Source organism: Leucoraja erinacea, chromosome 14 (genome assembly GCF_028641065.1).
Source record: "Leucoraja erinacea ecotype New England chromosome 14, Leri_hhj_1, whole genome shotgun sequence".
Classification (NCBI taxonomy): domain Eukaryota; kingdom Metazoa; phylum Chordata; class Chondrichthyes; order Rajiformes; family Rajidae; genus Leucoraja; species Leucoraja erinaceus.
This window is the reverse complement of record NC_073390.1, coordinates 13,132,229-13,158,145: the sequence shown is the minus strand read 5'-3', so window position 1 is coordinate 13,158,145 and position 25,917 is coordinate 13,132,229. Positions and strand designations below refer to the sequence as shown.

The following is a 25,917-nucleotide window of genomic DNA, read 5'->3' as shown; positions in this document are numbered from 1 at the left end:
TTCAAAAACATAAAATGTTGGTGGTTTCTCTTTTCACAGGTGCTGCCTCACATGCATTTTAATGGCATTTTCTGCTTTTATTTCAGATTTTCAACATGTGCAGTTTTGTTTGATTTTCATATAATGGAAATCCTCAGCTGGTCAAAAGGCAGGTACATGGAAAGGACGGGTTTAGAGGGATATGGGCCAACTGCAGGCCGGTGGGATTAGTGTAGATGGGGCATCTTGGTCAGCGTGGACAAGTTGGGCCAAAGGGCCTGTTTCTGTGCTGTATGACTCTATGACTCAATAAGAAGCATTCAGTGGAGATAATGTTTCAGGTCAATGGTCCTTCATTGAAACTGGATAAATGGGAGAATGAGTTCCAACATTCCGTATTTCCAGCATTCACTTGTGTTTCAGAAATCTAACATTTGCTGTGTCTGCATCTCACAGTCCCAACAACATCATGCATCACAAATCTATTAACTATTAACTAGAATCTATTAATCTATTAACTAGACCCTCCAGAAGCATTCTTTCCTGACAACAACCTCAGTCTCCAGGCTAAGATGGATGTTCCCTTTATTATCACCACTCCTCCCCCTCTCTGCAATTTAACTATGCCTTTTGTAATTTTATACACTACTATCAATTCGCCTGTCAGTGCTCCAAAGAAAAAATGCAAATTTGTCTCTTCTGTCATGATTTATACACTCCTATCCGTGGAATATCCTGGTGAATATGTAGGAAGGAACTGCAGATGCTGGTTTACACTGAAGATAGACACAAAATGCTGGAGCAACTCAGCAGGTCAGGCAGCATCTCTGGAGAAAAGAAATGGGTGACGTTTCGGGTCGATACTCTTCTTCAGACTGAGAGTCAGGGGAGAGGGAAACTAGAGGCATGTAAAAGTTCAGAACAAATCAGAGCCGCCACTGATGACCAAGGAAAGTTGGAGCCCACAGTGGATCATTGTTGGCTGTGGAAGAAGGGTCTAGACCCGAAACGTCAGCAATTACTTTTCTCCAGAGAAGCTGCCTGACCCACTGAGTTACCCAGCATTTTGTATCTATTCGGGTGAATCTCTGCACACTCTCCAAACCCCCCACAGCCTACCTATTCCACTTTATACTCCAAATGTGGCCCAACCAATGTCTGATTTCCTGATTTTTATCCTCAATGGCCCGACTGATGAAGTCAGGCATACCATATGCTTCTTTACCTCTTTATCCACTTGTGCTGCCACATTCAAAGAGCATGGACTTACACCCCCTAGATCTCTCCGTACATCAATGCCTGCCCAGATCCTGGCTTTTACAGTATACTTTCCTCTTACATTTGACTTCAGGGGATATGGGGAAAAGGCAGGAACGGGGTACTGATTGGGGATGATCAGCCATGATCACATTGAATGGCGGTGCTGGCTCGAGGGGGCCGAATGGCCTACTTGTGCACCTATTGTCTATTGGCTTCCCAAAGTGCAGCACCTCACACTTGTCCAGATTAAACTCTATCTGCCATTTCCCTGCCCACGTTTCCAACTGGTCTGAAACCTGCTGAATCCTTTGATCACCTTCCTTGCGATCCACGAATAGGGGACCGGTCGGTCATTTTATAACTGAGGAGCAGAGAAATATTGACTCGCAGAGGGTGATGAATCTGTCGAATACTCTTCTCCACTGGTTATTGGAAGATGGATCATTAGAAATATTGAAAGCAGAAATGGATAGTTATTTGTTAGACTGAGGAACAAAAGAGCACAGAGAAATGTCACAGAAGAGGAGTTAAGGCATTTAAGAGACGCTTGGATAGCTATTTGGATGTGCAGGGAATGGAGGGATATGGATTATGTGCAGGCAGATAGGAGATGGTCTTGGCATCATGTTCGGCGCAGATAGTGTGGGCAACAGGGGCTGTTTGTGTACTGTACTGTTCTATGCTCTATGTTGAGACCACCATAAATTGGCCATGATATTGATGACAGAATTCTGTTTAAAAATCCACATATATAATCCACTAATAGGCAGAACTGAAAAAAATGGTCGAGGGTGCCTAAACATAAGGAATTTTCATGTGATATAAATGTGTATCTGAAGGAATTACTTTCTGCTTGGTTCTTCTAGGGAGACATGGGTGACCCAGGACCTCAAGGACCACCAGGCCCATCTTTTACCTGTGGCGCTCAGAAAGGTTTGAAAGTGCAAATTGATGATTCCAATCATTAGCCTAATTTTAATTAAATAATGGTTTTATCTCCAAACTTGTACTGTGACTGTTGATCTCAGTCAAAGCTCTGACTGCTTCTTCGTCTTGTGTTTGAGGCAGCAGAAGTCTGCAGCAGGGTGATGCCGTCCGGTTCGACATCCGCAGGTGCCCGCCCTAAACAGGGCGCATGCTCCGGGTTGGCGCCAAGCTGCGGCGCTGCTGCTGTCTCTGTTTGTTGTCGATCGACTGACTGAGGTCAGTTGACAGGACTCACCACGGTGAGGTCGACAACATGAGCCCCCTCTGACTGCTAAGACTATTATCAGTACCATATGGTAGTATGCATAGCATGGCTGGATTAGGTTTAGGCTTAGACTTAGGTTTATTATTATCACATGTACTGAGCTACATTGTAAAGCTTTGTTTTGCATGCTATCCAAACAGATCAGATGTATTAGACGCAGATCAGTTCAAACTCAAATACAATAGTTAGAGCAAACAGTAGATACAAGGTGCAGAATATCATTTTCAGCTTTGTAGTGCATCAATTCCATGGACAAATGTTCAATGTTCTCAATGGGGCAGAGGTGGCTGAAACATAGAAAAATACACTGGGCTCGAATAACTAACATGCAGCACGAGACTCATTTGTCAGAATCATATAAAACAAAAAAAATTCAAATGCTGAGAGAACATTACCAAGAATGAGGTTGAGATCGTTGTAAATAAATATGCATATCACGGTGTCAGCAATCAATGCTTATTTACTCTAATTTATGGAGAATTGTACTTGGAAGATGCAGATATCGCTTGCTGAACATGTCTTTGTCTGAGGGTTGAGGTCTGCTTTGTCATCTTCGCTTTCTTCCCACACTCCAAAGATGTACATGTTTGTAGGTTAATTGGCTTAGTAAATGTAAAAATTGTCCTTGTGTGTGTCGGATAGTGTTAATATGTGGGGATCGCAGGTCGGCGCGGACCCGATGGGCCGAAGGGCCTGTTTCCGCGCTGTATCTCTAAACTAAACTAAATTATTGGGTACCACACATCCAGGGCTACTGTTGTGGAGCCTGGTGCTTTCTTTCAGTAGGTTCTCTTTCATCTTTGCCTGATAGGGATTGGTGTCAAGAAGCCCCTTACATGCCCAATCTTGATGTCATCTTTAGGCCACCACATTCATCTCCCCATTCCACACCATTAGTTGATCATCTCACCCCACTTCACGTTATACCTGGCACTAGATTAACTAAAAATTATTTAGACCATTACATCAATTGTGCTAAACTGTGTAGTGAACTATTTCCCTCAATTCATAGTTTTATAGAAATATATTGGACTCGCAAATTTGATTGATTTTGATTGCAAGCCCTTCAGCCCATTGAGTCTATGCTGACCAACGATCACCCATTCATACTAGTTCTATGTTATTCCACTTTCACATCCACTCCCTTCACATGAGAGGCACTTTAGAGGCTAATTAACATGTAGACCCACATGAGGAATCTCGAAGACGTGGGCAAAACCCGTGCGATCATAAGAAGAACGTGGAAACTAAACAGTCAGCACCTGAGGTCAGGATCGAACACAGATCTCTGGACTTGCCCTTTTACAGCACCGTTGCTGTCATTTTTCAAACAAGTGAACCCATTTGAAATGTAGTCGCAGTTGTGATTAGGAAAATGTCGAAACAGTTAATGCACCACATAAAGTTCCATAAAACCGCAAAGTGAGAAAATGCTGGATAATCTGTTTGTCGGTGATGTGGTGATCAATAAATATTGACCAGGACATTAGCAGAACTCCCCTGTTTTTCTTTGCAACAGTGCTGTGGAATCTCTTACATTCACCTGTGAGAATAGCATCCATGGAAACTATGTGGGGTCTCAGTTTAACATGTTGTCCAAAAAAACAGTATATCTAATATCATGGCACTACCTCGATAGTTTAGTTTGGTTAAGTTGTGAGACACAGCGCGGAAACAGGCCCTTCGGCTCATTGAGTCCGCACCAACCCCATACGCTTGAACCATCCTACACACTCGGGACAATTTACAATCAAGAGTCAAGATTGTTTTGTTGTCATATGTCCCAAATAGAACAATGAAATATGTAAACATAGTACACTGTAAACTGAAGCAAAATTACGTACAAACCTGTACATCTTTGGAGTGTACAACATGGAACATCATCTGAATTTCTGTGTTTAGGTCTCTTGAGAGGGACTTGAAAAGCATATCTGCTATTCTATTAATGTTACTTTAATATGTGTTGTTATCTATGTAATCTGTTCTAAATGTTGTTAGCCAGACATTGAGTAAGGGAAATAGATCTTTCTTAATGTCATTAGCTTTGTGTTGCAGGAGATCCGGGTCTTCCAGGATTCCCAGGCATCAATGGAGAGGCAGGAATTCCAGGCCCTCGTGGTTTACCAGGACCACCCGGCAACTCGTTTGGACCAGGTAGCACTTTATCACCCGTTTTTAAGCACACGCGCTGATATCATTATCTACAGATCAAAATGGCAAAAACATACAAGACAGCAATGAATTAAGTGTTAAAATCTTAGTTTAGTTTAGAAACCCAACGCTGAAACGAGCCCTTCGGCCCACCGAGTCTGCACAAACCAGCGATCCCAGTACACTAACACACTTGGGACAATTTACAGTTTTTACCAAAGCCAATCTGTAAAATACGAAGCTGTATGTATTTGGAATGTGTGCGGATCTGGTGCACCCAGAGAAAACCTACGTCGTCACAGGGAGAATGTAGTACAAACTCTGTACAGACAGCATCTGTAGTCCGGGTCAAACCTGGGTCTCTGGTGCTCTAACGCAGCAGCTCTACCGCTGTCCTACTGTGCCGTCCTTGTTGTGGCACTGTGAATGGCATGGTCACTCTAGTGCTGAGATCTGCCTTTGACCTGAATGGATTGGTGGAAGGATTTCAGTATGCATTTCCTACAATCAGTTTCTGTTAAATGCTTGTTGGAGAATTCAGCAGATCATAGGCAGGGATGCCATGCACTAGGTGCAGAGGAATGAGAACCAGAGCTGCCAGAATGTTATATGATATTGCCCAGCATGGACTCTCATTTAGAGAAGCCCCATTATGGCTGATGTGGAAGATAAAGTGAGAAATTGTTCTGCATCTCTGTTTTGATAATTAGCCAAAGGAATGGCAACTACTGAGAGAAATGACTCTAAGCTTCAAAAGCAGCTGAAAGATCTCTGACCCACTTTGAATTAAACTTTTGTTTTAGACTATACCGATCTTTTCTCATGTTAAATGTGAGACATAACAGAGATAGCAACTTGCCAATGTTTACTAAGGGCATATTTAAGGCACATTACTGGGAGGCAGGGTTGAAGGTTTGACCTAAATATCACCAAACTCGTAAACAGTTGGTTACCAAGGTTGTGATGATACAGATAACAATTTACCTTCCAACCTTTAGATTTGTGAATCATTCTTCATTGGGTGAAAGTTCTGATTGAATTCATCTGGAGTTGCCATGATTGAAATGAAAATTAAATGATCATTTTGTACTTTGTTGTGCTGCATGCTGTTAAGGTTGAATGGAGCCTATGGACAGTGGCTATTTGCCAGTCTCCACTGGTTCCTTTCTTCAACCAGTCGCCAGGATACAAAGGATTGACTTTTCACCAATGATTCTGTTTTTCACTTTACTCTTTTGCTCTCAGACGGAGTAGATGAGAACAGGGTCCCACCACTCACCTACATGTGAGGGGCAATTTAGAGTGGCCAATTAATTTAGTGACCTACTTATCTTTGGGATGCGGAAGTAAACTGATGCACCAGGAGTAAATTCACACAATCGCAGGGAGAACGTGCACACTCCGCACTGATGGCACCAGACATCAGGATTGAACCTGTCTCTGGATCTGAGGGAAAGCAGCATCACTGCACCAGCAGCTGCTCCACCTGCTGCACCACTGAGCCGCTAGAAAGGGGTTAAAAGAAAGCAATACAAATCTTAAAAATACATTGGCCGGGTGTTATTGGAGTATTGTGTCCAGTTCTGGGCATTAACTTTAACTAAAGGTACAAGGGCTTTAGAGAAGAGTGCCGAATGGTTTTAATGAATATTACTGGGTTAAAGACTGGATTTGTGGATGAATGGGAGAAACTGGGTTGTTTTCCGTGTACACCGGAGATAATGAAGGGATAGGATTGGGGTACGTGTAAATAGTGATTAGCAGTGGCATGGTAAAGTTGCTGCCTTACAGCGCTAGAGACCCAGGTTTGATCCCGACTACGGGTGCTGTCTGTACTGTGTTTATACATTTTCCCTGTGACAGTGTGGGCTTTCTCTGGCGCTCCATAAAATTGTAAATTGCCTCTAGTGTGTAGGACAGTGTTAACGTAAGGGGTGATCATTGGTCAGCATAGACTTGGTGGGCTGAAGGGCCTGTTTCTGTGCTGTAACTCTCACGTCTAAAGTCTAACGGATCTGAGATATGAAGACTATAAAGCAAGTGAACTAAAAGAAACTGTTTCGATTGGTCAAGTACTAAGCTACATTGAATGAAGTGATTAGCCGCAGATCCAAAAACTAACACAAGGGTGCATGTTTTGGAGCTGGATTATATATCCAGGGTATTAGCAAAGGCAGATTCAATTGCACCTTTCAAATGGGAGCTGGATAAGCATCTTAAAGTAACAAATTTGTAGGGGACGGGGAAGGGCAAGGGGTTGGGTTTAGCTGGATTGCTCTAACATACTGATACAGAATTGATAGGCGATTTTCATGCTGCAATCGTTATGTGATTCTATGAAAAGGAAGAGAATAGGAATATAGAGGGAGTGGCACATTGGCGCAACAGCAGAGTTGCTGCCTTACAATGCCAGAGTTCCAGTTCGATCCTGACTACGGGTGCTGTTTGTACGGAGTTTGTATGTTCATCCTATGTCCATGTGGGTTTTCACCAGGTGCTCCGATTTCCTCCCACACTCCAGTAACATTGTAAATTGTTCCTATTGTGTAGGATAGTGCCAGCGTACGGGGTGATCGCTGGTTGGCTCAGTCTCGGTCGGCCGAAGGGCCTGTTTCCACGCTGTATCTCTAAAGTCCTCAGAATGTTTTATTGCTTGTAACACGACACATTGTTTAAAAAGAATTTCCAGCTAACGTCGTTGTTCAAATGGTCACGGCGATATCTTCTTTGTTCAGGTTTACCGGGCCCTGCAGGGTTTCCAGGTCTTCAGGGACCGAAAGGAGAGAAGGGGCTAAAAGGAAGGGATGAGTGCCTATCTGAACCAAAAGTTGGTCTTCCAGGGAATCCGGGAATGGAAGGTCCACCAGGTTTCCCCGGAGCTAAAGGCCGCCCAGGTATATGAAAACATGACCAGATATCTGATGGATGAACAACTGTCAAAAACGTACTTGGAAAAGAAAATCATGGAAATCTGATCCAGAACCAGAAAAAATCTGGATGTTTTCAGATCCTTGAAGATCCCTACCTAAAATGTACTTTCTCTGGGAATGTTGCCTCATCTGCTCAATGCTTCCAGCACTTTCTGTTTTTGTGTCGAGAGTATTTTGTGTCAGTCATGGGAACACTGCAGCTGAAATGAAAGGTATTTAAAAGCCTTTTATTTCAAGCACAGAGATCGACATCTCTCCAGCACACGAAGAATGCATAACATAGACCTTCAACTCCATCATTCTCTATTCCATAAATTAGGTCAAATAAAATGTTTTTTACAAGGATGTTACCAGTATTTGAGGGTCTGAGCTATAGGGAGAGATTTTGCAGAGTAGGATTGTATTCCTAGGAATGCCGGAGGATGAGGGATGATCGATAGAGGTGCATAAGATCATAAGAGGAATAGAAAGGGGGAATAAATAGGGCATATGTAGGGAATCAAGAACCAGAGGGAATAGGTTTACGGAGAGGGGAAAGATTAATAGCAACCTGAGAAGCAGCTTTTTCACATTGATGGTGGTGGGTATATGGAATGAGCTGCCAGTGAAGGCAGTTGAGGCAGGTACTATAACAACATTTGAAAGACATTTGGACAGGTACATGGATAATAAACAATAGACAATAGGTGCAGGAATAGGGCCATTCGGCCCTTTGAGCCAGCAAAATGTGATCATGATCATTCAATATGATCATGGCTGATCATCCCCAATCAGTACCCCATTCCTACCTTCTCCCCATATCCCCTCACTCCACTATCTTTAAGAGCCCTATCTAGCTGTCTCTTGAAAATATCCAGAGAACCGGCCTCCACCGCCCTCTGAGGCAGAGAATTCCACAGACTCACAACTCTCTGTGTGAAAAAGTGTTTCCTCATCTCCATTCTAAATGGCTTACCCCATATTCTTAAACTGTGGCCCCTGGTTCTGGACTCTTAGAAAGGGAGTCCATTTGGTATTCTGGAGAATCATTTGGTATTTCAAAGCAGAGATAAACTGAGAAATAGATAGGAAAGGCTTAGAAGGATATAGGCCAAGCGGGTAGGTGGGATTAGCAGAGATGAGGCATCTTGGTTGGTATGGGCAGGTTGGGCTGGTGCCTGTTTCCAAACTGTATGACTCTATGATGATGATCTAGAATGACTTCTAATGATTGTCAAATACCATCACCGATAAAACATTCCCTCAAATGCATCTGATGAAGGGTCCCAAAAGGGTCCCGAAATATTGCATGTCCATTCTCTCCACTACTGCGGAGTTACTCCAGCACTTTATATTTTCCTCAAGATTCCAGCATCTGCAGTTCCTTGCTTTTCCCACAAAATGGAAATGTAACCAAGGATTGATAAACTATTTAGCCGAAGAAATAATCACAATAATATGTTAAAAGTTTAAATTAACCAATACGCACACTGATAGCTTTTGTCTGGATGAAAGTACAGGTGTCCTTTGTGAAACACTGGGATCGTTGGGGCCACCAGGTCAAAGTGGTGCACGGGGACCTCCGGGCCAGAAAGGAGCAATTGGTTTAAAGGGTAAGTGCTAGATTTAAAGTCGTATTTTGTTAAAGCGATGGGAATGAAAAACCTTTTTGGAAGTGATGCAGTGAAGCTTGGTTAGATTAATCCTTTGGATGAGGAAATGTTGGGCAGGATAGGGCGGCACAGTGGCACCACGGTAGAGTTGCTGCCTTACAGTGCCAGAGACCCAAGTTCAATCCTGACTATGGGTGCTGTCTCCACGGAGTTTGTACGTTCTCACTGTGACCACGTGGGTTTTCTCCAGGTGCTCTGGTTTCATCCCACACTCCGGAGACGTACAGGTTGTATGTTAATTGCCTTCTGTAAATTGTAAATTGTCCCCAGTGTGTAGGATATTGCTAGTGTTAGGGGTGATAGCTGGTCGGCGTAGAGTCAGTGGACCAAAGGGCATGTTTCCACGCTGTATCTCTAAAGTCTAAAGTAAAGAAGAGAAACTCTCATTGAAACATACATGATTTTGAAGGGACTTGTCAATATCACGATATTGAGGAATTTCTTTTCAAATAACTCTGAACCTTTCGGAAGTCTGGAGAATCATTTGGTATTTCAAAGCAGAGATAAACTTTTGGTAAAGGGATTGGGCAGCCAAATGGGTAGCCAGGGCTTTACTGAATGATGGTTCAGATACTCGCGGCATATGGACTGTTCCTACTCACATAATCTTTTCTGTTCTTATGTATCATTTTGGCAGGAGATGAGGGGGAATGTCGCTGCTGTCTGGATAAGGAAAGAACTCCAGGAAAACCAGGTGATCCAGGAATGCCTGGGGATCCTGGAATTTCTGGAAGAAAGGGAGAATGGGGAGACCGTGGACTCCCAGGATTTCCTGGATTGTCGGGACTTGGTGTGAGCATTGTAGTCTAGAGTTAAGGGAAAGTAATTTCTTGAACCGCTGTTCATTTGGAGTTATTATTCTTAAATAAAGAGTAATTTATGGAGTCTGTTACTTCAAATAGACACGGTGGCTATAATTCTACCTGATGTTTGTAGGAACTCATTGACAGCAGGAAAACTGGCTCACATCTAGAACTGAGGAACTTTTTGTTGTTCCTTTAGATGATAAGGAAGTCTCTGTCACAGCCAGTGTTTATTATTCATCACTAATTGCCTTAGGGAAGGAATCAGTGTGCTGTCATCTTCATCTCGGTGTTGGGAAGAATTCCCAAAATGCGCTGAGGTACAAATTTCCAGAATTAAGATCCATTGACTGAATTATAAAGAGGCTCTTCAGCCCATCTTGTCCATGCTGACCATCATGTACCCATCTGTACTAATCCCACTTTCCAACACTTGCCCTGTTGCCTTTTATGTCTTGATGGCGAAGGAGTTAGACATTTCCACATGAGGATGGGATTTGATTGGGATCAGAGCTAGCAATGTGTCCCACACAATGTTTTTTATAAGAGACAGAGGCTATAGGTTTGGGAGTTATATTCTGATCCAATATTGTACCTTGTGTCCTGATAGTGGTGAGAGTGAATGTTTATGATGGTTTGGGGGCTCTCTGATTCCATGTTTGAGCTGCCTTCATCTTAATGTTAACTGAAATCAAATTAGAGCAGAAAGTGAGAGATAACATGTGACTTGGACTGCAACGTATATGTACTGTCCATTAAATTTAAGCATAATTGCACTCCTGGTGTGTTGCCTTGAAGCCAAAATGAATGTAGTACTGAGGCAATGCAGAATGAGCTATGAGTTGCTTCTGGTAGACCTGGTATTAAAGGGGTTGATAGGCACAGCTAACTCATTGCCCAGTAACAGGAATTCTTCTTCAAAAATTAAGAAAAAAGTGAATTGTCCCAAAATGAAACTAGGTTATGAAGGCTTTCAAACTGAATAGCATTATTTAATTCCACAGGGACGATCGGGATTGCAAGGGCCTGACGGAGTGAAGGGCCAGAAAGGAGAATCCACTCAATGTGGATGGAAAGGTAAAGCCAGCACAAAAATCAGTCACCGAAACATGTTAAATAATATTGTCCTGATAGGTATTCTGTGTTATTCAATGATTGAATCACTGAATGATTGAACAACAATGATTCAACGATAATTTATTGTCACACGTACCTAAGTACCTGTACAGTGAAATTCTTTGATTTGCGGACAATCTGGTGAAACCATACCATACAAAAGCACAATAATTGATAAATACAAAAGTGCAATGATCGTTGTGTAAGAATAGCAGACTTCACCGAGGCACTACGCAGCCATTCACGTTTCTGTCACCTACTTGCGCCCTTCAAATTTCAAAGTTCTGAAGAGTCTTATGTTGGCAGAAGCCCATTGTCCTGGTGGCAAGATTGGCTCGGTGTTGCAGGGGTTGGCATGGCCTGGCGATGCTGCCGGTGTCTTCCATTGCTGCTCTGCCTGTCCGTGCTGCTGCATGCCTCGGCTGATCCATGCGCTGACTTCTGCGGGGCATCTGGTGACGCCTGATCCTTGCGATCCCTGGGCAGCTGCAGGGCCTCCCGCGACCCACTTCACTGACACCTCGACCCAGGGAAGCACCAGCCCCTCCCTCACCTTGATCATTCACATAGTGTTTGCCCATAAATTCTCATATATGATTCATTGGGACAAACTTATTTGTGCGCTTTTGGATAACAGTGTAAACATTTTAAGATATGATTAAGGACAGTTTACCTTCCACTGAAGTATATCAGCGGGTCAGGCACCATATGTGGAAAACATGATTGGAAGCGCGTGTCGTGCCTGGAAGTAGAATGACAGCTAAATGAGTGTTACAGTATGAATAGTATAATGGAAGAGTTAACTTATATAGTACACTACACCAAACACAGGAATAGCCAATTCAGATTTTAGATGGGTAGGCGCATTGCCTTTTGTTCTTTTAACTGTTGATTTAGACAATTTGCATTGTGTACATTTGCATAAGTATTGATAAAATACACATAATCCACGTCCTTTCTGTAATGGGGCTACCAGAGCTTTACACAATACCCCAAAATGTGTCCTACCAAATGTTTATAAAGCTGCAACATGACTTCTTGACTTCTTGACTCAATGCCTTGACCTATGAAGGCAAGCAAACCATGCGTCAGCTTCACCACTCTAAGCACAGGAATAGTTTGCCCCTAGAGTACACCTCCACACACCTCTGAGAAGCATCAAATTGCTTCATGTTCAGATGAATACTCTTAACATGCGGGTACTGTTAAGCAGATGAACAAGGCCTTGGACATTGAAATATTTGTGTATTGTCTTTCGACAGGAGAGAATGGAGATCAGGGTGATCCTGGAGCTGTTGGTGTGAGAGGAACACCAGGTCAGCCTGGTCAACATGGAAATCCCGGAATGATGGGCGACCCTGGAGTCCGTGTATGGAATGGTCTTGTATATGAGTTGTGCCTATGGTGTTATCATATGTCACCACACTCTCCTAGAACCGTAGGGCTATAGAGCCATACAGCACAGAAACAGACCCTTCAACCAATAGTCCAGGTCAACCAAGTTACTTCACAGTTAATCGCAGATGCTTGCATCTGGCCTTCATCCCTCCAAACCCTACCCATCCATGTATTTGTCCAAGTAACTTTTAAATTCCATAATTGTACCCATCTCTACCACTTCCGCTCATTCCATACCCTCTGTGCGAGAAAGATGCCCCCTCGGGTCCTTTTTAATCTTTCCCCTCTCACCTTCAATCTATGCTCTCTAATTTTAGTCCCTCTGAGGCTGTGGCTATTTACCTTATCTCTGCCCCCGATGATTTTATAAACCTTGATAAGGTCACCCCTCATCCTCCTGCACTCCAGGGAAAAAGTCCGAACCTATCCAGCCTCTGCTGATAACTCAAACACTCCAGACCCAGCAACATTCTCGTAAATCTTTGTTGCACCTTTTTTGAGTTTATTGGCAGAGTGAGCAGAACTGTATACAATATTCTAAATGTGGCCGTACCAATATCTTGTACAGCTGTGACGTGACATCCTAATTCCTGTACTCAATACCCAGACAGATAAAGGTAAATGTGCCAAAATCCTTCTCTACCATCCTGTTTGTGTCCCCACTTTAATGAAACTATGTACATGCATTCTCCAGGGCCCTATTATTTAAGGTGTAACTCTGGCCCTGCTTTGACTTACCAAAATATAATACCTCACTTTGGTGTGAATTAAATTCCATCTGCCATTTCTCAATCGATTGGTCTAGATGTTCATGATCCCATTGTAATCTTAACTAACCTTCTTCACTGTCCACTATGCACCAATTTAAGTCCCATCCACAAACGTTGGTGCTGAGGAGTATGCAATATGCTACACCATAGCACGTAATGAAAGCCTCACCGTAAACCATGGCTTAATTATAGAGCATTCTCATGGGGTTAGGACATTGTGGTTTCATGTGTTGGTAAGCCCCTGTCACACTTACGTGTCCTTGGCATGCTAATTACACGACCTCGTGGTCGCATTGAGGAGCGATGGTCCCGCGAAGGTCGCGCGCGATTTCGTGCGCCCGCACAGCCGTTTGGAATGCGTGACGTCATTTGAAGATGGACACAAAATGCTGGAGTAACTCAGCGGGACGGGCAGCATCTCTGGAGAGAAGGAATGGGTGACGTTTCGTGTCGAGACTCTTCTTCAGTGCAAGAAGGGTCTTGATTCGAAACGTAACCCAGAGTTAGATTTAGCTCTTAGGACTAAAGAAATCAAGAGATATGGAGAGAAAGCAGGAATGGGGTACTGATTTGGGATGAACAGCCATGATCATATTGAATGGCGATGCAGGCTCGAAGGGCTGAATGACTTACTCCTGCACCCATTTTCTATGTTTTTATGTTTCTAAAACATCGGCAGAATTTTACCTGTTGTGAAATTCTTTAAGGGATTCTGAGGCCCTAAGGTATAATAAAAATGTAAAACCTCTTTATCCCAAGGAGCAGAGGAGCAGCAAGGATTCTTTAATTGACAATCTCAACTGGGTCATTTTCAGTTGCACAGAAAATTGCAATGGTGATATTGGTCTTCTTAATGCTAAATTATTCTCTCTCCCATACCACTCCCCGCCACCCCCCGCTCGATGGATTTGCCCTATAACCAGAGCACCCTGAGGAATCTCATGCAGCTATAGAGCGAACTTGCACACAGAGAGCACCAAAGTCAGGAACGAGCCTGGAATTCAATTCAAGAACTGCTACTGCACAACTATTCAACATTGGTGCAAATGGCACTTTATAGGTGGACATGGGAACTTCTGAGGTCTACTGAATGGGTGGGACAGATCTGACGAGAGAGTGAAGAGGTTGTCCCTTTGCCCCCACCAACAGCCTAGAGAGTGGGACCAGATTGAACTAAATGGCCAGATCTTACAATTCTCAGTAGACATCTGCAACATCTGTTTGAATTAGGCAATAACAATGAACCATATGTTTCAGTGGCAGTATCGGCCTTCCGCTGTGGGGCTGTAGTATGGTGCTGGTGGACAAGATGCATGGATGTTTAATCATCATGGGGTGTTGGGCAGCACTTAGAACCCTCACCCTCAAGAAATAGTCTCATCTTAGTCCAGCACAGCTCCAGTCCTTGCCGGAAGCTCACTTGTATTTCCCACTAAAATTGCCCTGTAGAGCAAATATCACTTCCATGTGATGTAGTTGGGGAGTAGACCTTTGTATCATGGTGATATGGTATGGAAATGGGTTCCATGACCAAGTAAGTCCAGGCTGACCATCAAGCACCCAGCTGCACTAATCTTGCTCCTGATATTTCCCAACTTGCCCCAGATCCTACCCCTCATCTACAAACTTGGCATCATTATATAATTGTCAGTTAAGCTACCAACCTATACATCTTTGGGATATGGGAGGAAATCAGATCACTCCGGGAAAACCACACTGTCACAGGAAGAACGTGCAAACTCCACAAAGACAGCATCAAAGATTGTACTTGATCCTGGGTTGCTGGAGCTCCATCAGCTGCACCATTGAGCTGTCATTACATGTATGCTACAAAAGTACTCTTGTTGCCAAGAAGTGACAGTGAAAATTGAAACCAATAATAATCTAGTTGTTCTGGACTGGATTAGTAACCAAAGCAATTTTAACCAGCTATTCAGGTAAGGTTCAAATGAATCATTGCTGTACTTTTTGTTTTATTTCAGAAGTTTATAGTACTGTATTTTCTGTTGTATGTTTACATTTCCTGCAGGGTGAAGACTATGTTTGGATCTCCAGGAAACAAGGGTTTACTTGGTTTTCCGGGGCCTCGAGGTTTCCCAGGACCACGTGGACCTCCAGGAGTGGGCATTCGTGGTTCAGAAGGTCAACCAGGTCCTATGGGAGATGTTGGCTTTCCAGGACATCCAGGACATAACGGCATTAAAGGTCAAAGAGGTAACGTATCCTGAATATATCCATCTGTGAATTGAATTGCATATTCAATTGTACATGAGATATGCCATAGAGTCAGAGAGTGTGGAAACAGGCCCTTCGGCCCAACTTGCCCACAACGTTCAACATATCCCATCTACACAAGTCCCACTTGCCTGTGTTTGTCTCATATCTCTCTAATCTCATCCTATCCATGCCATATAAAGATAATTATTAAAACAGAAGATAATGTAACATAGGCCTGTCCCACTTAGGAGACCTCCACAGCAACCTCTGGTGACCTTGCCCACCACCCATGGTCACTGCAAGGTCGCCACGAGATCACAGGAGGTTTTGATCACTCTCCCTAATGGTCGAAAGTGCTTTCCGCGTGGTTGAGGCTTTATCTAGGTTGCTGCTTTTTTTTCATCATGATTAAAACCGGCCTCGACTAAAAATAGGTTGCCGTTTGGCCGAAGGGCAGTGGAGTGGGGTTGCTATTTACTTACAGGCAGTCGAAGGCGGCCGTAGGCAATCTCCTTCGCTGTCTTTAGTGTTATCTGAACATCCATTTTCAATCTACAGCCAATTAATGCAGAAATATGGTCATATATGAAATCTATTACTCATCACCATTGCTTTATTTTCTTTCCACAGGTGACTCCACCTGTACTCCAATCCCAGGTCCAGATGGTGCGAAAGGAATGCAGGGACCTCTAGGTATTAGGCTTTACATGGGGTCAGCGGCAACACTATTCTTGGATCCATGGATAACATTCATGAACTTAATATCTAACTGTTGTTTAACTGATGGCATGCCAGTTCCAACACAGTGAAAAGCAGAAGATAGACACAAAAATCTGGAATAACGTTCCAGGTCGATGTCCTCTTTCAGTCTGAGGGTCTTGACCTGAAACGTTTCCCATTCCTTCTCTCCAGCGATGCTGCCTGTCTCGCTGAGTTACTCCAGCTTTTTGTGTCTATCTTCAGTTTAAACCAGCATCTGCAGTTCCTTCCTACTTAGTGAAAAGCAGTGTCATTGCATGTTTCGATAGCCATGTAAATGGATAGGATATGGAGGGACAGTTTTGAGAACCATCCAGTTCTGTGTTGGTGGACTGCGTAGTCATCAGTCCAAGTATAATACACAAGAAAAGGAACCTACGCTGCTGTTGTCCAGTTGGCAGTCATTGTTGTAATTCAGGTGAAGACTGAACTCATGCCATAACTCATCCATTCTTTTTTCCTTTCCTCAGGGCTGAAAGGTTATCCAGGGATACCTGGCAGACGAGGGCAGAATGGTTTAGATGGGCATAAAGGTGTCAAAGGCGATCCCGGCCTGACAATGCATCCTGGAGCACCAGGTGGGAACACAGGGAAAATAAAATGTCAATCTGAATCACTACCGCTCCAATTCTCTAAAGACCCTGTCCCACTTTCCCGAGTTACTCACAAACTCTCCCGAGTTTTACCCTTGATTCGAACTCGGAGAATTACGGTAATAGCCATTCGTAGGTACTCGGGGCTTTTTTTTTAAACTCGTGGACATTTTTCAACATGTTGAAAAAACCTCCCGACTTACCCGATGCCCCGAGTTCCTATGGCTGGCATTACGAGCCGCTACAAAACATGTACGGACTCCTACGGCCTCCTACGAACTCGCTACCGACATTCCCCGAGTTCGAATCAAGGGGAAAACTCGGGAGAGTTCATGAGTAACTCGGGAAAGTGGGACAGGGCCTTAAAGCTCCTGATTTGTGTGTATTGCTGCAACTGGTAATAAAGGGAAAAGCTATGTGTATTGTGTTGCTGTGAGCTCATTTAAAGAGTTAAACATATCGAGCATTTACTGGTCATAGTTTCAACCTCTCGTCTTGGTTTGCATCAATAGCAATAACACTTCCCTGATGTTTTACCAAAGAAACACTAAATATACTTAGTATTGTCATTCAGAAGAAGAATGGTACCGTTTTGAATCTCTGGTTTACTCGATTTAAAACAGGACAGAGCTTGAAACTGAAATTAGCTTTCTCGAGTCCGACGCTGTTATTACCTCCTGCTGTTGCAATGGTGATTGTGGCACTTACAGATGCAGAGCAACAGGACTATCAGGAAAAGCAATGATCAGTACAAAGAGCATCAAATGGTATTGCATTAATGCAGAAAGATGATTCTCTATAAAATCTATTACTTGTTACCATTATTTTTTTCTTCTACTGGTGACTCCACCTGTCCTCTAACTCCAGGTCCTGACGACCAGGAAGGAATGCAGGGACCTCCAGGTACTTAATTTTAAATAGGATCAACACCATCCCTACTCTTGGATCCATGCCTTGAAATCGTTTCCTCTTAGCTTCAGTTCTCTGTCTGTTTGTGGTCAGGGGGATAATTTGCAGCTTCATCCTTATTCTCAGGTTCCCAAGGATGCGTTGGTGACCCAGGTCCTCCTGGATCTCCTGGGTCTTCTGAAGATGGAGCTCCAGGCCTTCAAGGACTTCAAGGTGTTCAAGGAGAAGCGGGTCTTCCTGGTGATCCAGGTGATGGCCTTCCAGGGCCTCCTGGACAAGCTGGAAGAGACGGTTTATTCGGCGCAAGAGGAGAGCCTGGAAGTCCTGGATGTCGAGGAAGACAAGGTAACTTTTAAAAGCAACAAAGCTGCCATCCCTGTGGAGAGTTATAGGTCATTATACACATCATTTCATTTCAAGTATTAAATGTAACTATGAATCACCATGCTCCGCTATTCACTGGGAAACGTCTTTTCATTTTGCACTGTAACAACTGTTGCTTGCAAGATGACAATAAAGGTTGATTGATTGATTGATCAAACTTAATATTGATATTGAATAGTACTTTCAGTTTTTCAAGTTTATTTCTTCAAAAAATCTAAATGCATATTTTCTCAGCTAGACCTTTTGCTACCATTCTAAATTTTATAGCCCAACTATGGAGAGAATGAAGGAGAAAGGTTATGAGTAAACTTGACTAACTTTTTGTTCATCTGTTTGCCTTTGAATAAAATGTAATGAATCTCTAATTTCCTGGACTTTTTCATTGATGGATATGCTAATTAATTAGTCATAGAGTGATACAGTGTGGAAACGGGCCCTTTGGCCCAATTTGCCCACACCAGCCAACATATCCCAACTACACTAGTCCCACCTGCCTGCATTTGGTCCATATCCCCCCAAACCTGTCCTATCCAAATACATGTCTAACTGTTTATTAAATGATGGGATAGTCCCAGCTTCAACTACCTCCTCTGGCAGCTTATTCCATACACCCACCTCCGTTTGTGTGAAAAAGTTACCCCTCAGATTCCTATTAAATCTTTTCCCCTGCATCTTGAACCTATGTCCCCTGGTCCTCCATTCACCTACTCTGGGCGAGAGGCCGTGCATCTAACCGACCTATTCCTTTCATGATTTTATACATTACAATAAGATCACTCCTCATCATCATCCTACTCCAAGGAAAGGAGTCCCAGCCTCCTCAACTTCTCCCTATAGCTCAGACTCTCTAGCTTTGGCAACATCCTTGTAAATCTTTTCTGTACCCTTTCCAGCTTGACAACATCTTTTCTATAACATGGTGGCCAGAACTGAACACAATATTCTAAATGAGGCCTCACCTACATCTTATACAACTGCAACATGACCTCCCAACTTCTATACTCAATACTCTGATGGATGAAGGCCAATGTGCCAAATGCCTCTTTGCTACCCTATCTAACTGTGACTCCACCTTCAAGGAACCATGCACCTGCACTCCTTGATCCCTCTGCTCTACAACATTACCCAGAGCCCTCCCATTCACTGTGTAGATCCTGCCCATGTTAGACTTCCCAAAATGCAACACCTCACATTGCTCTGTATTAAATTCTATCAACCATTCCTCAGCCCACCTGGCCAATCGATCAAGATCCTGCTGCAATTTTTCACAACTATCTTCACTACTTGCAAAATCATCCACTTTTGTATCATCTGCAAACTTGCTAATCTTGCCCTGTATGTTCTCATCCAAATCATTGGTGTAGATGGCAAACAGTAACGGGCCCAGCACCGAACCCTAAGGCACACCACCAGTCACTCAGGATAATGAATTATTTATATTGTATTTGCCAGTTTCAAATCATTTGGTTTGCTTCTTAGTTATATTGGCTTTCTGAGCATTTTGTGATTTCTTTTTCATCCCTTACCCTTTCCAATTGATCGCAGCATTGAGATTTCAACTTATGGTTTTTGTACAGAGCAAGCATGCTCATGGTTTGCACATCCTTCATGCACTCATTTTAAAACTTAACAAATGCATTTTCAATGAATTTGTATGCAGATTATTTTAACAAAACCAGTAACACATTTAATGATCTGCTCTTATTTAGTTAAAATAGATATTCAGCATTTGTCTGTGCATTGAGGAATTTCTTTATATGTTGCTTTATTGGACATTAATGATAAGTGTATGTAACCTTATGAAAGTGACTTTATGAAATTCTCTGTGGGAATTAAGCGTTTTAAAACAATTTAAATCTGCGGCAAAAATAACACATGAATATATATATATATACTAAATGTTTCCACTTAGTGGTTATTGTGTTGCAGTTCAGTTTATTATCCAGTCTCTGTTCTGAATTACTTGTTCTTGTCATTTTTTCAGGAAACAATGGAGTCCCTGGATTGCCAGGATTTAAAGGATTGCAAGGCAAGAGAGGCCTGGCCGGAGTGTCGGGGGATCCTGGTTTTCCAGGTGACCAGGTGAATGGAGATCCAGGTCCACGTGGGCCTCCAGGGCGTCCAGGTTTACGTGGCCCCCAAGGTGAAGGCTTATTTGAGTTTTGTTTCCGAACTGCATGGGCAGAAGCTGACTTGCGTTAGGAGATGCTTCGCCCAAACTAACCTGTTGTCCGTTCATGCCTCTATCTCCTACTTTCCCTCTGTCACTTTTGTCACTTTACCTGTCTTGCCTGCACCCTGTCACAGACCTTTCTTCTTTGTTCGCTCCCCCCCCCCCCCCCCCCACTTTCTTCTCATCTTGAAAATGGTTTTATCTCTCGTTTCTCTATCAACATGAAATGTGAAGATTGTTTCTCCCTCCATAGATGCTGCCTGGCCTACAGAATATTGCCATGCCTTCTATTTTGTTTCAGATGTCTTGCATCTGCAGTATTTTGCTTTCACCTTAAGGGACTGAATGTAGAATTCTAACATCATTCATTAATAGTTTAGTTTAGTTTAGAGAAACAGCGCGGAAACAAGCACTTCAGCCCATCGAGTCTGCACCGACCAGCGATCCCCGTACATTAACACTATCCTACACACCAAGGATCATTTACAATTTTTACCGGCCAATTAACATACAACCTTGTACGTCTTTGGAATGTGAGAGGAAACTGGAGCTCCCATGGAAAGCTCCCATGGAAAGCCCATGTGGTCACAGGAAGAATGTACAAATTCCGTACAGTCAGGATCTTGGGTCTCTTGCGCCGTAAGGCAGCAACTCTACCGCTGTGCCACCGACATGCCCCCCATAATAATTGGGAGAGAGTATGGAAATAGAAATGAAACCCTCTACATTTGTCTGCGATCATTTCTATGGCCAATCTTTGTCCCATTCCGCTCGAGAGGATGAGATAACCCTCTGTGATATTTAAATCAACCCGAAGAAAATGTAATTGGAGTGAACCCAGCAGTAAAATGAACCTCCCCCCCACCCACCCCCCGAAACTCCTGGTCCCTCAGGCAAATCCTCTGGTTCTGTCAGCCTCCTTTCCTCTCTGCCATCCCACCCAATTGACCTTCTGCCTTATAACCACTCCCAGTCAATCCTTGGACTCACTCCCTCAGCCCACAGTCCGATCCATGACCCTTCTCAATTCCCAGGGCCACACCACACATTCCCCTGCTCTGGGCAGGTTGTTAAAATAAACGCAATAATATCATCCAGCCGTTAAAATTGACAGATTTGTGAACTAGAAAAGAGTTGAAGAGAGAGGAAGAAAGTGGCATTGAAGCCAAGATCAGTCATGATCTTACTAAATGGTGGAGCAGACTAGATGACAGGATGAACTGATAAACCAACCTCTGTTCCTGTCTTTTGTGTTCAACTTTTTGATGTATGTAACATAAGTGACTGAATGGTGAACTTCTTTCCTGTTTCAGGAGTGTCTCTAAAAGGGTTTCTGGGAAACCCAGGTTCCTTGGGCACAGCAGTGATGAAGGGTATTCCAGGAATGGCTGGGAATCCAGGAATACCAGGCCCAGTTGGCCAACAAGGTGAAGCCGGTCCTGAGGGAACGAGGGGAAGACCCGGCATTCGTGGTTCTGCAGGTGGGTTTCGCTTTAGTTTGTTCCTGTCCCGTGAGGTACAGTGAAAAGCTATTTGTTGCGTGCTATCCAGTCGGCGAAAAATCTATACATGATTACAAGTGTGTAGGAAGGAACTGCAGGTGCAGGTTTACACCGAAGATAGGCACAAAATGCTGGAGTAACTCAGCGGGTCAGGCAGCATCCCTGGAGAAAAGGAATATGTGACGTTTCGAGTCAAGATGAAAGGTCTTGATCCGAAACACCATCTATTCCTTTCCTCCGGAGATGCTGCTGGACCCGTTGTGTCACTCCAGCATTTTGAGGGGATATACATGATTACAATCTAGACATCCACAGTGTACAGATACAGAATTAAGGGCATAATGTTTAGTGCAAGATAAAGTCCTGTAATGTCCAATTAAAGATAGTTCAAAGATCTCCAATGAGGTTGACAGGAGGCCAAGACCGCTCTCTGGATGGTGAGAGGCCAGTTCAGTTCTCAGGTTGTGTGAAATAATGGTGCTATCCAACAATGAGTCATTGTGCAATGTTACACTTGCCTTCATGTTGACACAAGAATTATCATCATCCCTCATCTATTGGATACTGAATTGATACTTGATTAATCCAGCTCACCATGGCACAGTGGTAGAGTTGTTGCCTTGCAGCAAAATGCAGCGCCAGAGACCCGGTTCGATCCCGACTACGGGTGCTGTCTGTATGGAGTTTGTACGTTCTCCCCGTGATCTGCGTGGGTTTCCTCCGAGATCTTCGGTTTACTCCCACACTCCAAAGACGGACAGGTTTGTAGGTTAATTGACTTGATAAAAATGTAAAATTGTCCAAGTTGGTGATATGCAGAGTACTGCCCTGTCGACTACAAAATTCACACGGTTCATCAACTGTGGTGAACCCCGCGTGTTCACCTTTTTCTGGTATAACGGAGCCACATGCAATTCGTAACAAACATCCCATCTGACACAGATCCAAATGCTATCCTTTAACCATTTCTTCTGGTTCTCTTTTACCCTGAGTTCTCCCTGTTATTTTGTCAGCAGTTCAGTTCATGAAAGAACATTATTAGCAAACGAAAACTCTGGAAAGTTGTACCATTGTCAAGTCATTAACTTTATTCGTTGCTATTCAAGAATGGGATGAAAAGATTGACCTGGTCATTTAAATATCTAAATAGGTTATCTTCCTAATCTTGAGTCAAACGCTAGTTTTACATTGAAGGTGTCGAGATATGTTTTCCTCCACAATAAATGTGTTCCCTTCTTCTTTAGAATGTGGGAGCATACTAAACATATACAATTTTCCACTTGATAAGAAAAACATTTCTGATTGTATACACTTTTGCACGTGATCTCCAGTAGCATACACATACCAAATTTTCCAATCTCTCTCACTCTCTCAATTTCTACCACATAACACATACACACATATTTCTGGGTAACACATATCTATTTTTTTCATTTTCTTTCTCTCTGTCTGAGGCGTGCATGCACACGTATAACATTTCCTAATAACACAAACCAAATTCCTCATTCTCTTTGAAGATAGACATACAATGCTGGAGTAACTCAGCGGGTCAAGCACCAGACTGACTATCAGTCTGAGGAAGGGTCTTGACCCAAAATGTCACCTATTCCATTTCTCCAGAGATGTTACCTGGCCTGCTGGGTTGCTCCAGCATGTTGTGTCTATCTTCGGTGTAAACCAGCATCTGCAGTTCCTTCCTACACATCCTCCCCATTCTCTCTCTCACTCTCTCACTCTGCCATTCAGAAGGATCTCTGCTTTGAAGATTGTGCTGACACTTTACAGGATAATGACCCCGAAGGATTAATCAATGGCATGTGCAGACTTGCTTCCTAAGTCTTTAGCAAACGCAAGTAGCTCGCTGGGATGTTCTGGGTATCTTATTGTAATATTCAAGGCAGCTCTGACAATGTATGTGTTTTTATATTTAATTCATTTACTTGAGCCTCTCTCCTTTGTGTATTAGGCAGCGTTGGCAGCCAAGGTATTTCGGGGTTTGCAGGAGTACCAGGTCCTCAGGGACTTCCAGGCCTTCCTGGACAACGTGGTCCAAATGGGGATGATGGAACGACAGGCCCTGATGGAGAGAAAGGAGTTCCTGGAATGAAAGGTACGGGACATTGGACGTTAGACTGACATGATGTTTCTAGCTAGGTTTGGTGTTTTCTTCCAACTCATCCATGTAATGAGACACAAGAGACTGCCATTGCTGGAATCTTACCTACATTCCATCTCACCTCTCACCTCCATTCAAAGCCTCCAATAGGCCTTCCAGGTTAGACAAAGGTTTACATGTACCTCCCTTTCCTCTCATATCTATCTACCAGCAATTACCCCTCTACTCCATCAGTCTGGAGAAGGGTCCCGACCCGAAACATCGTTCGTCCATTTTCCTCCACTGTTGCTGCCTGACCCATTGAGTTCCTCCAGCAGTTTGATTTTTTTTTACCCATTAAGATACAAGGTACATTTATTTGGCACATGTGCCAGATGGCACAGTGAAATGAGATAACCATACAGCCATACAATAAAAATAAAGAACGCAACACACGATAGAATTCAACATAAAAACATCCCCACACAGCAGAATCAAAGTTTCCCCACTGTGAGGGAAGGCACCAAAGTCAGTCTCTTCCTCCAATGTTCCCCAATGTTCACCCGTGGTCGGGGCCTCCCCGAGTCCTCCGCAGTCGCCACTATGGGCGGCCTGATGTTCAGACCCACTCGCCGGGGTGATGTAAGTCCGACGTCGGGGCTGGGGGACATCATCAGCGGCCTGGACAACAGTTGGCCACCTCCTACCGTAGTCTGCAGCTCCCAAAGTCCGCAGACCGCGCCGGGTTTACTTGTAAACTGCAACCAGCATCTCTACTTTGAAACTAAATTACATACGATGATTATACTGAATAACAAAAGTGTTTGGACTGGTACTTAGATGGAAAAGGTGTGGACGGATATGGTGCTAATGTGGGCAAATGGGATAAATGTCATCATCACACTGGCATGGATGAGGTGGGACTGTCTTCCCCGGGAAACAGACTGTGACTAATAATCTTATCTGTGCCCCTCATGATTTTAGTTACCGTATGTCGATAAGTTAACCTGATCCATAGGCCCCAAGAGAACATAGAAACATAGAAACATAGAAATTAGGTGCAGGAGTAGGCCATTCGGCCCTTCGAGCCTGCACCGCCATTCAATATGATCATGGCTGATCATCCAACTCAGTATCCCGTACCTGCCTTCTCTCCATACCCCCTGATCCCCTTAGCCACAAGGGCCACATCTAACTCCCTCTTAAATACATCTGGAGCAGGAATGGAAATCGCACAGTGCTTTAGCATGTTCTGATATTGTGAAATTTGTTATATGAATGCTAATCTACTGGATTTAAAAAAATTACACCATTAAGAAAGGAATAACTGCTTTGTTTCAGGAGCCATCGGGGAACCAGGAGAAAAGTCAGCACCAAATATAATTTATGTAAGAGGTGATCGTGGAATCCCAGGCATTCCTGGAGAAGCTGGATTTACAGGACCAAGAGGTAAGGAGAGACCTCGACTTAACATGAAACATAGAACAGTACAGCACAGGAACAGCCCATATTTGACCCACAATGTCCGTGTCAAACACGATGCCAAACTAAACTTATCTCCACTATCTTCACATGACCCACACCCCTCCGTCTGCTTATCTAAAAGCCTCTTAAGTGCCACTATTGCATCTGCCTCTACCACCACCCCCTTTAAACTTTGCCCCTTTCACCTTAAAGCTATGCCCACAAGTCATAGGTCATACTCTAATGGGATTAGACGCGTCAATCCAACTCACCCTTGCGACCGAGATGCCCCATCTACACTAGTCCTACCTACCCACGTTTAATCCATATCCCTCTAAACCATTCTTCTCCATGCACCTGTCCGAATGCCTTTTTAATGTTGTTTATCTGCCTCAACGACCTCCTTTGACAGCTCATTCTATATACCCACCACTCTTGGCATTAGTCTATCCACCCTGGGAAAGACGTTCTGACTGTCTACCCTATCTACGCCTTTCATAATTTAATATA

The 25,917-nt window shown here is 43.5% G+C and overlaps 1 protein-coding gene across 1 annotated transcript in view; it reads left to right on the top strand.

The window, feature by feature from the left end:
* The first annotated feature begins 2,004 nt into the window (after positions 1-2,004).
* Positions 2,005-25,917, top strand: part of LOC129703784 (collagen alpha-5(IV) chain-like) — a 49,721-nt gene continuing 25,808 nt past the window's right edge. The window contains exons 1-15 of the mRNA XM_055646494.1: positions 2,005-2,172; positions 4,547-4,645; positions 7,378-7,536; positions 9,072-9,164; positions 9,862-10,016; positions 11,032-11,104; positions 12,406-12,512; positions 15,294-15,525; positions 16,159-16,221; positions 16,758-16,865; positions 17,916-18,134; positions 20,158-20,316; positions 21,660-21,827; positions 23,815-23,979; positions 25,285-25,392. Coding sequence (XP_055502469.1) covers positions 2,112-2,172; positions 4,547-4,645; positions 7,378-7,536; positions 9,072-9,164; positions 9,862-10,016; positions 11,032-11,104; positions 12,406-12,512; positions 15,294-15,525; positions 16,159-16,221; positions 16,758-16,865; positions 17,916-18,134; positions 20,158-20,316; positions 21,660-21,827; positions 23,815-23,979; positions 25,285-25,392 — 1,969 coding nt within the window. The 5' untranslated portion in view covers positions 2,005-2,111. The remainder of the gene's footprint in view (positions 2,173-4,546; positions 4,646-7,377; positions 7,537-9,071; positions 9,165-9,861; positions 10,017-11,031; positions 11,105-12,405; positions 12,513-15,293; positions 15,526-16,158; positions 16,222-16,757; positions 16,866-17,915; positions 18,135-20,157; positions 20,317-21,659; positions 21,828-23,814; positions 23,980-25,284; positions 25,393-25,917) is intronic.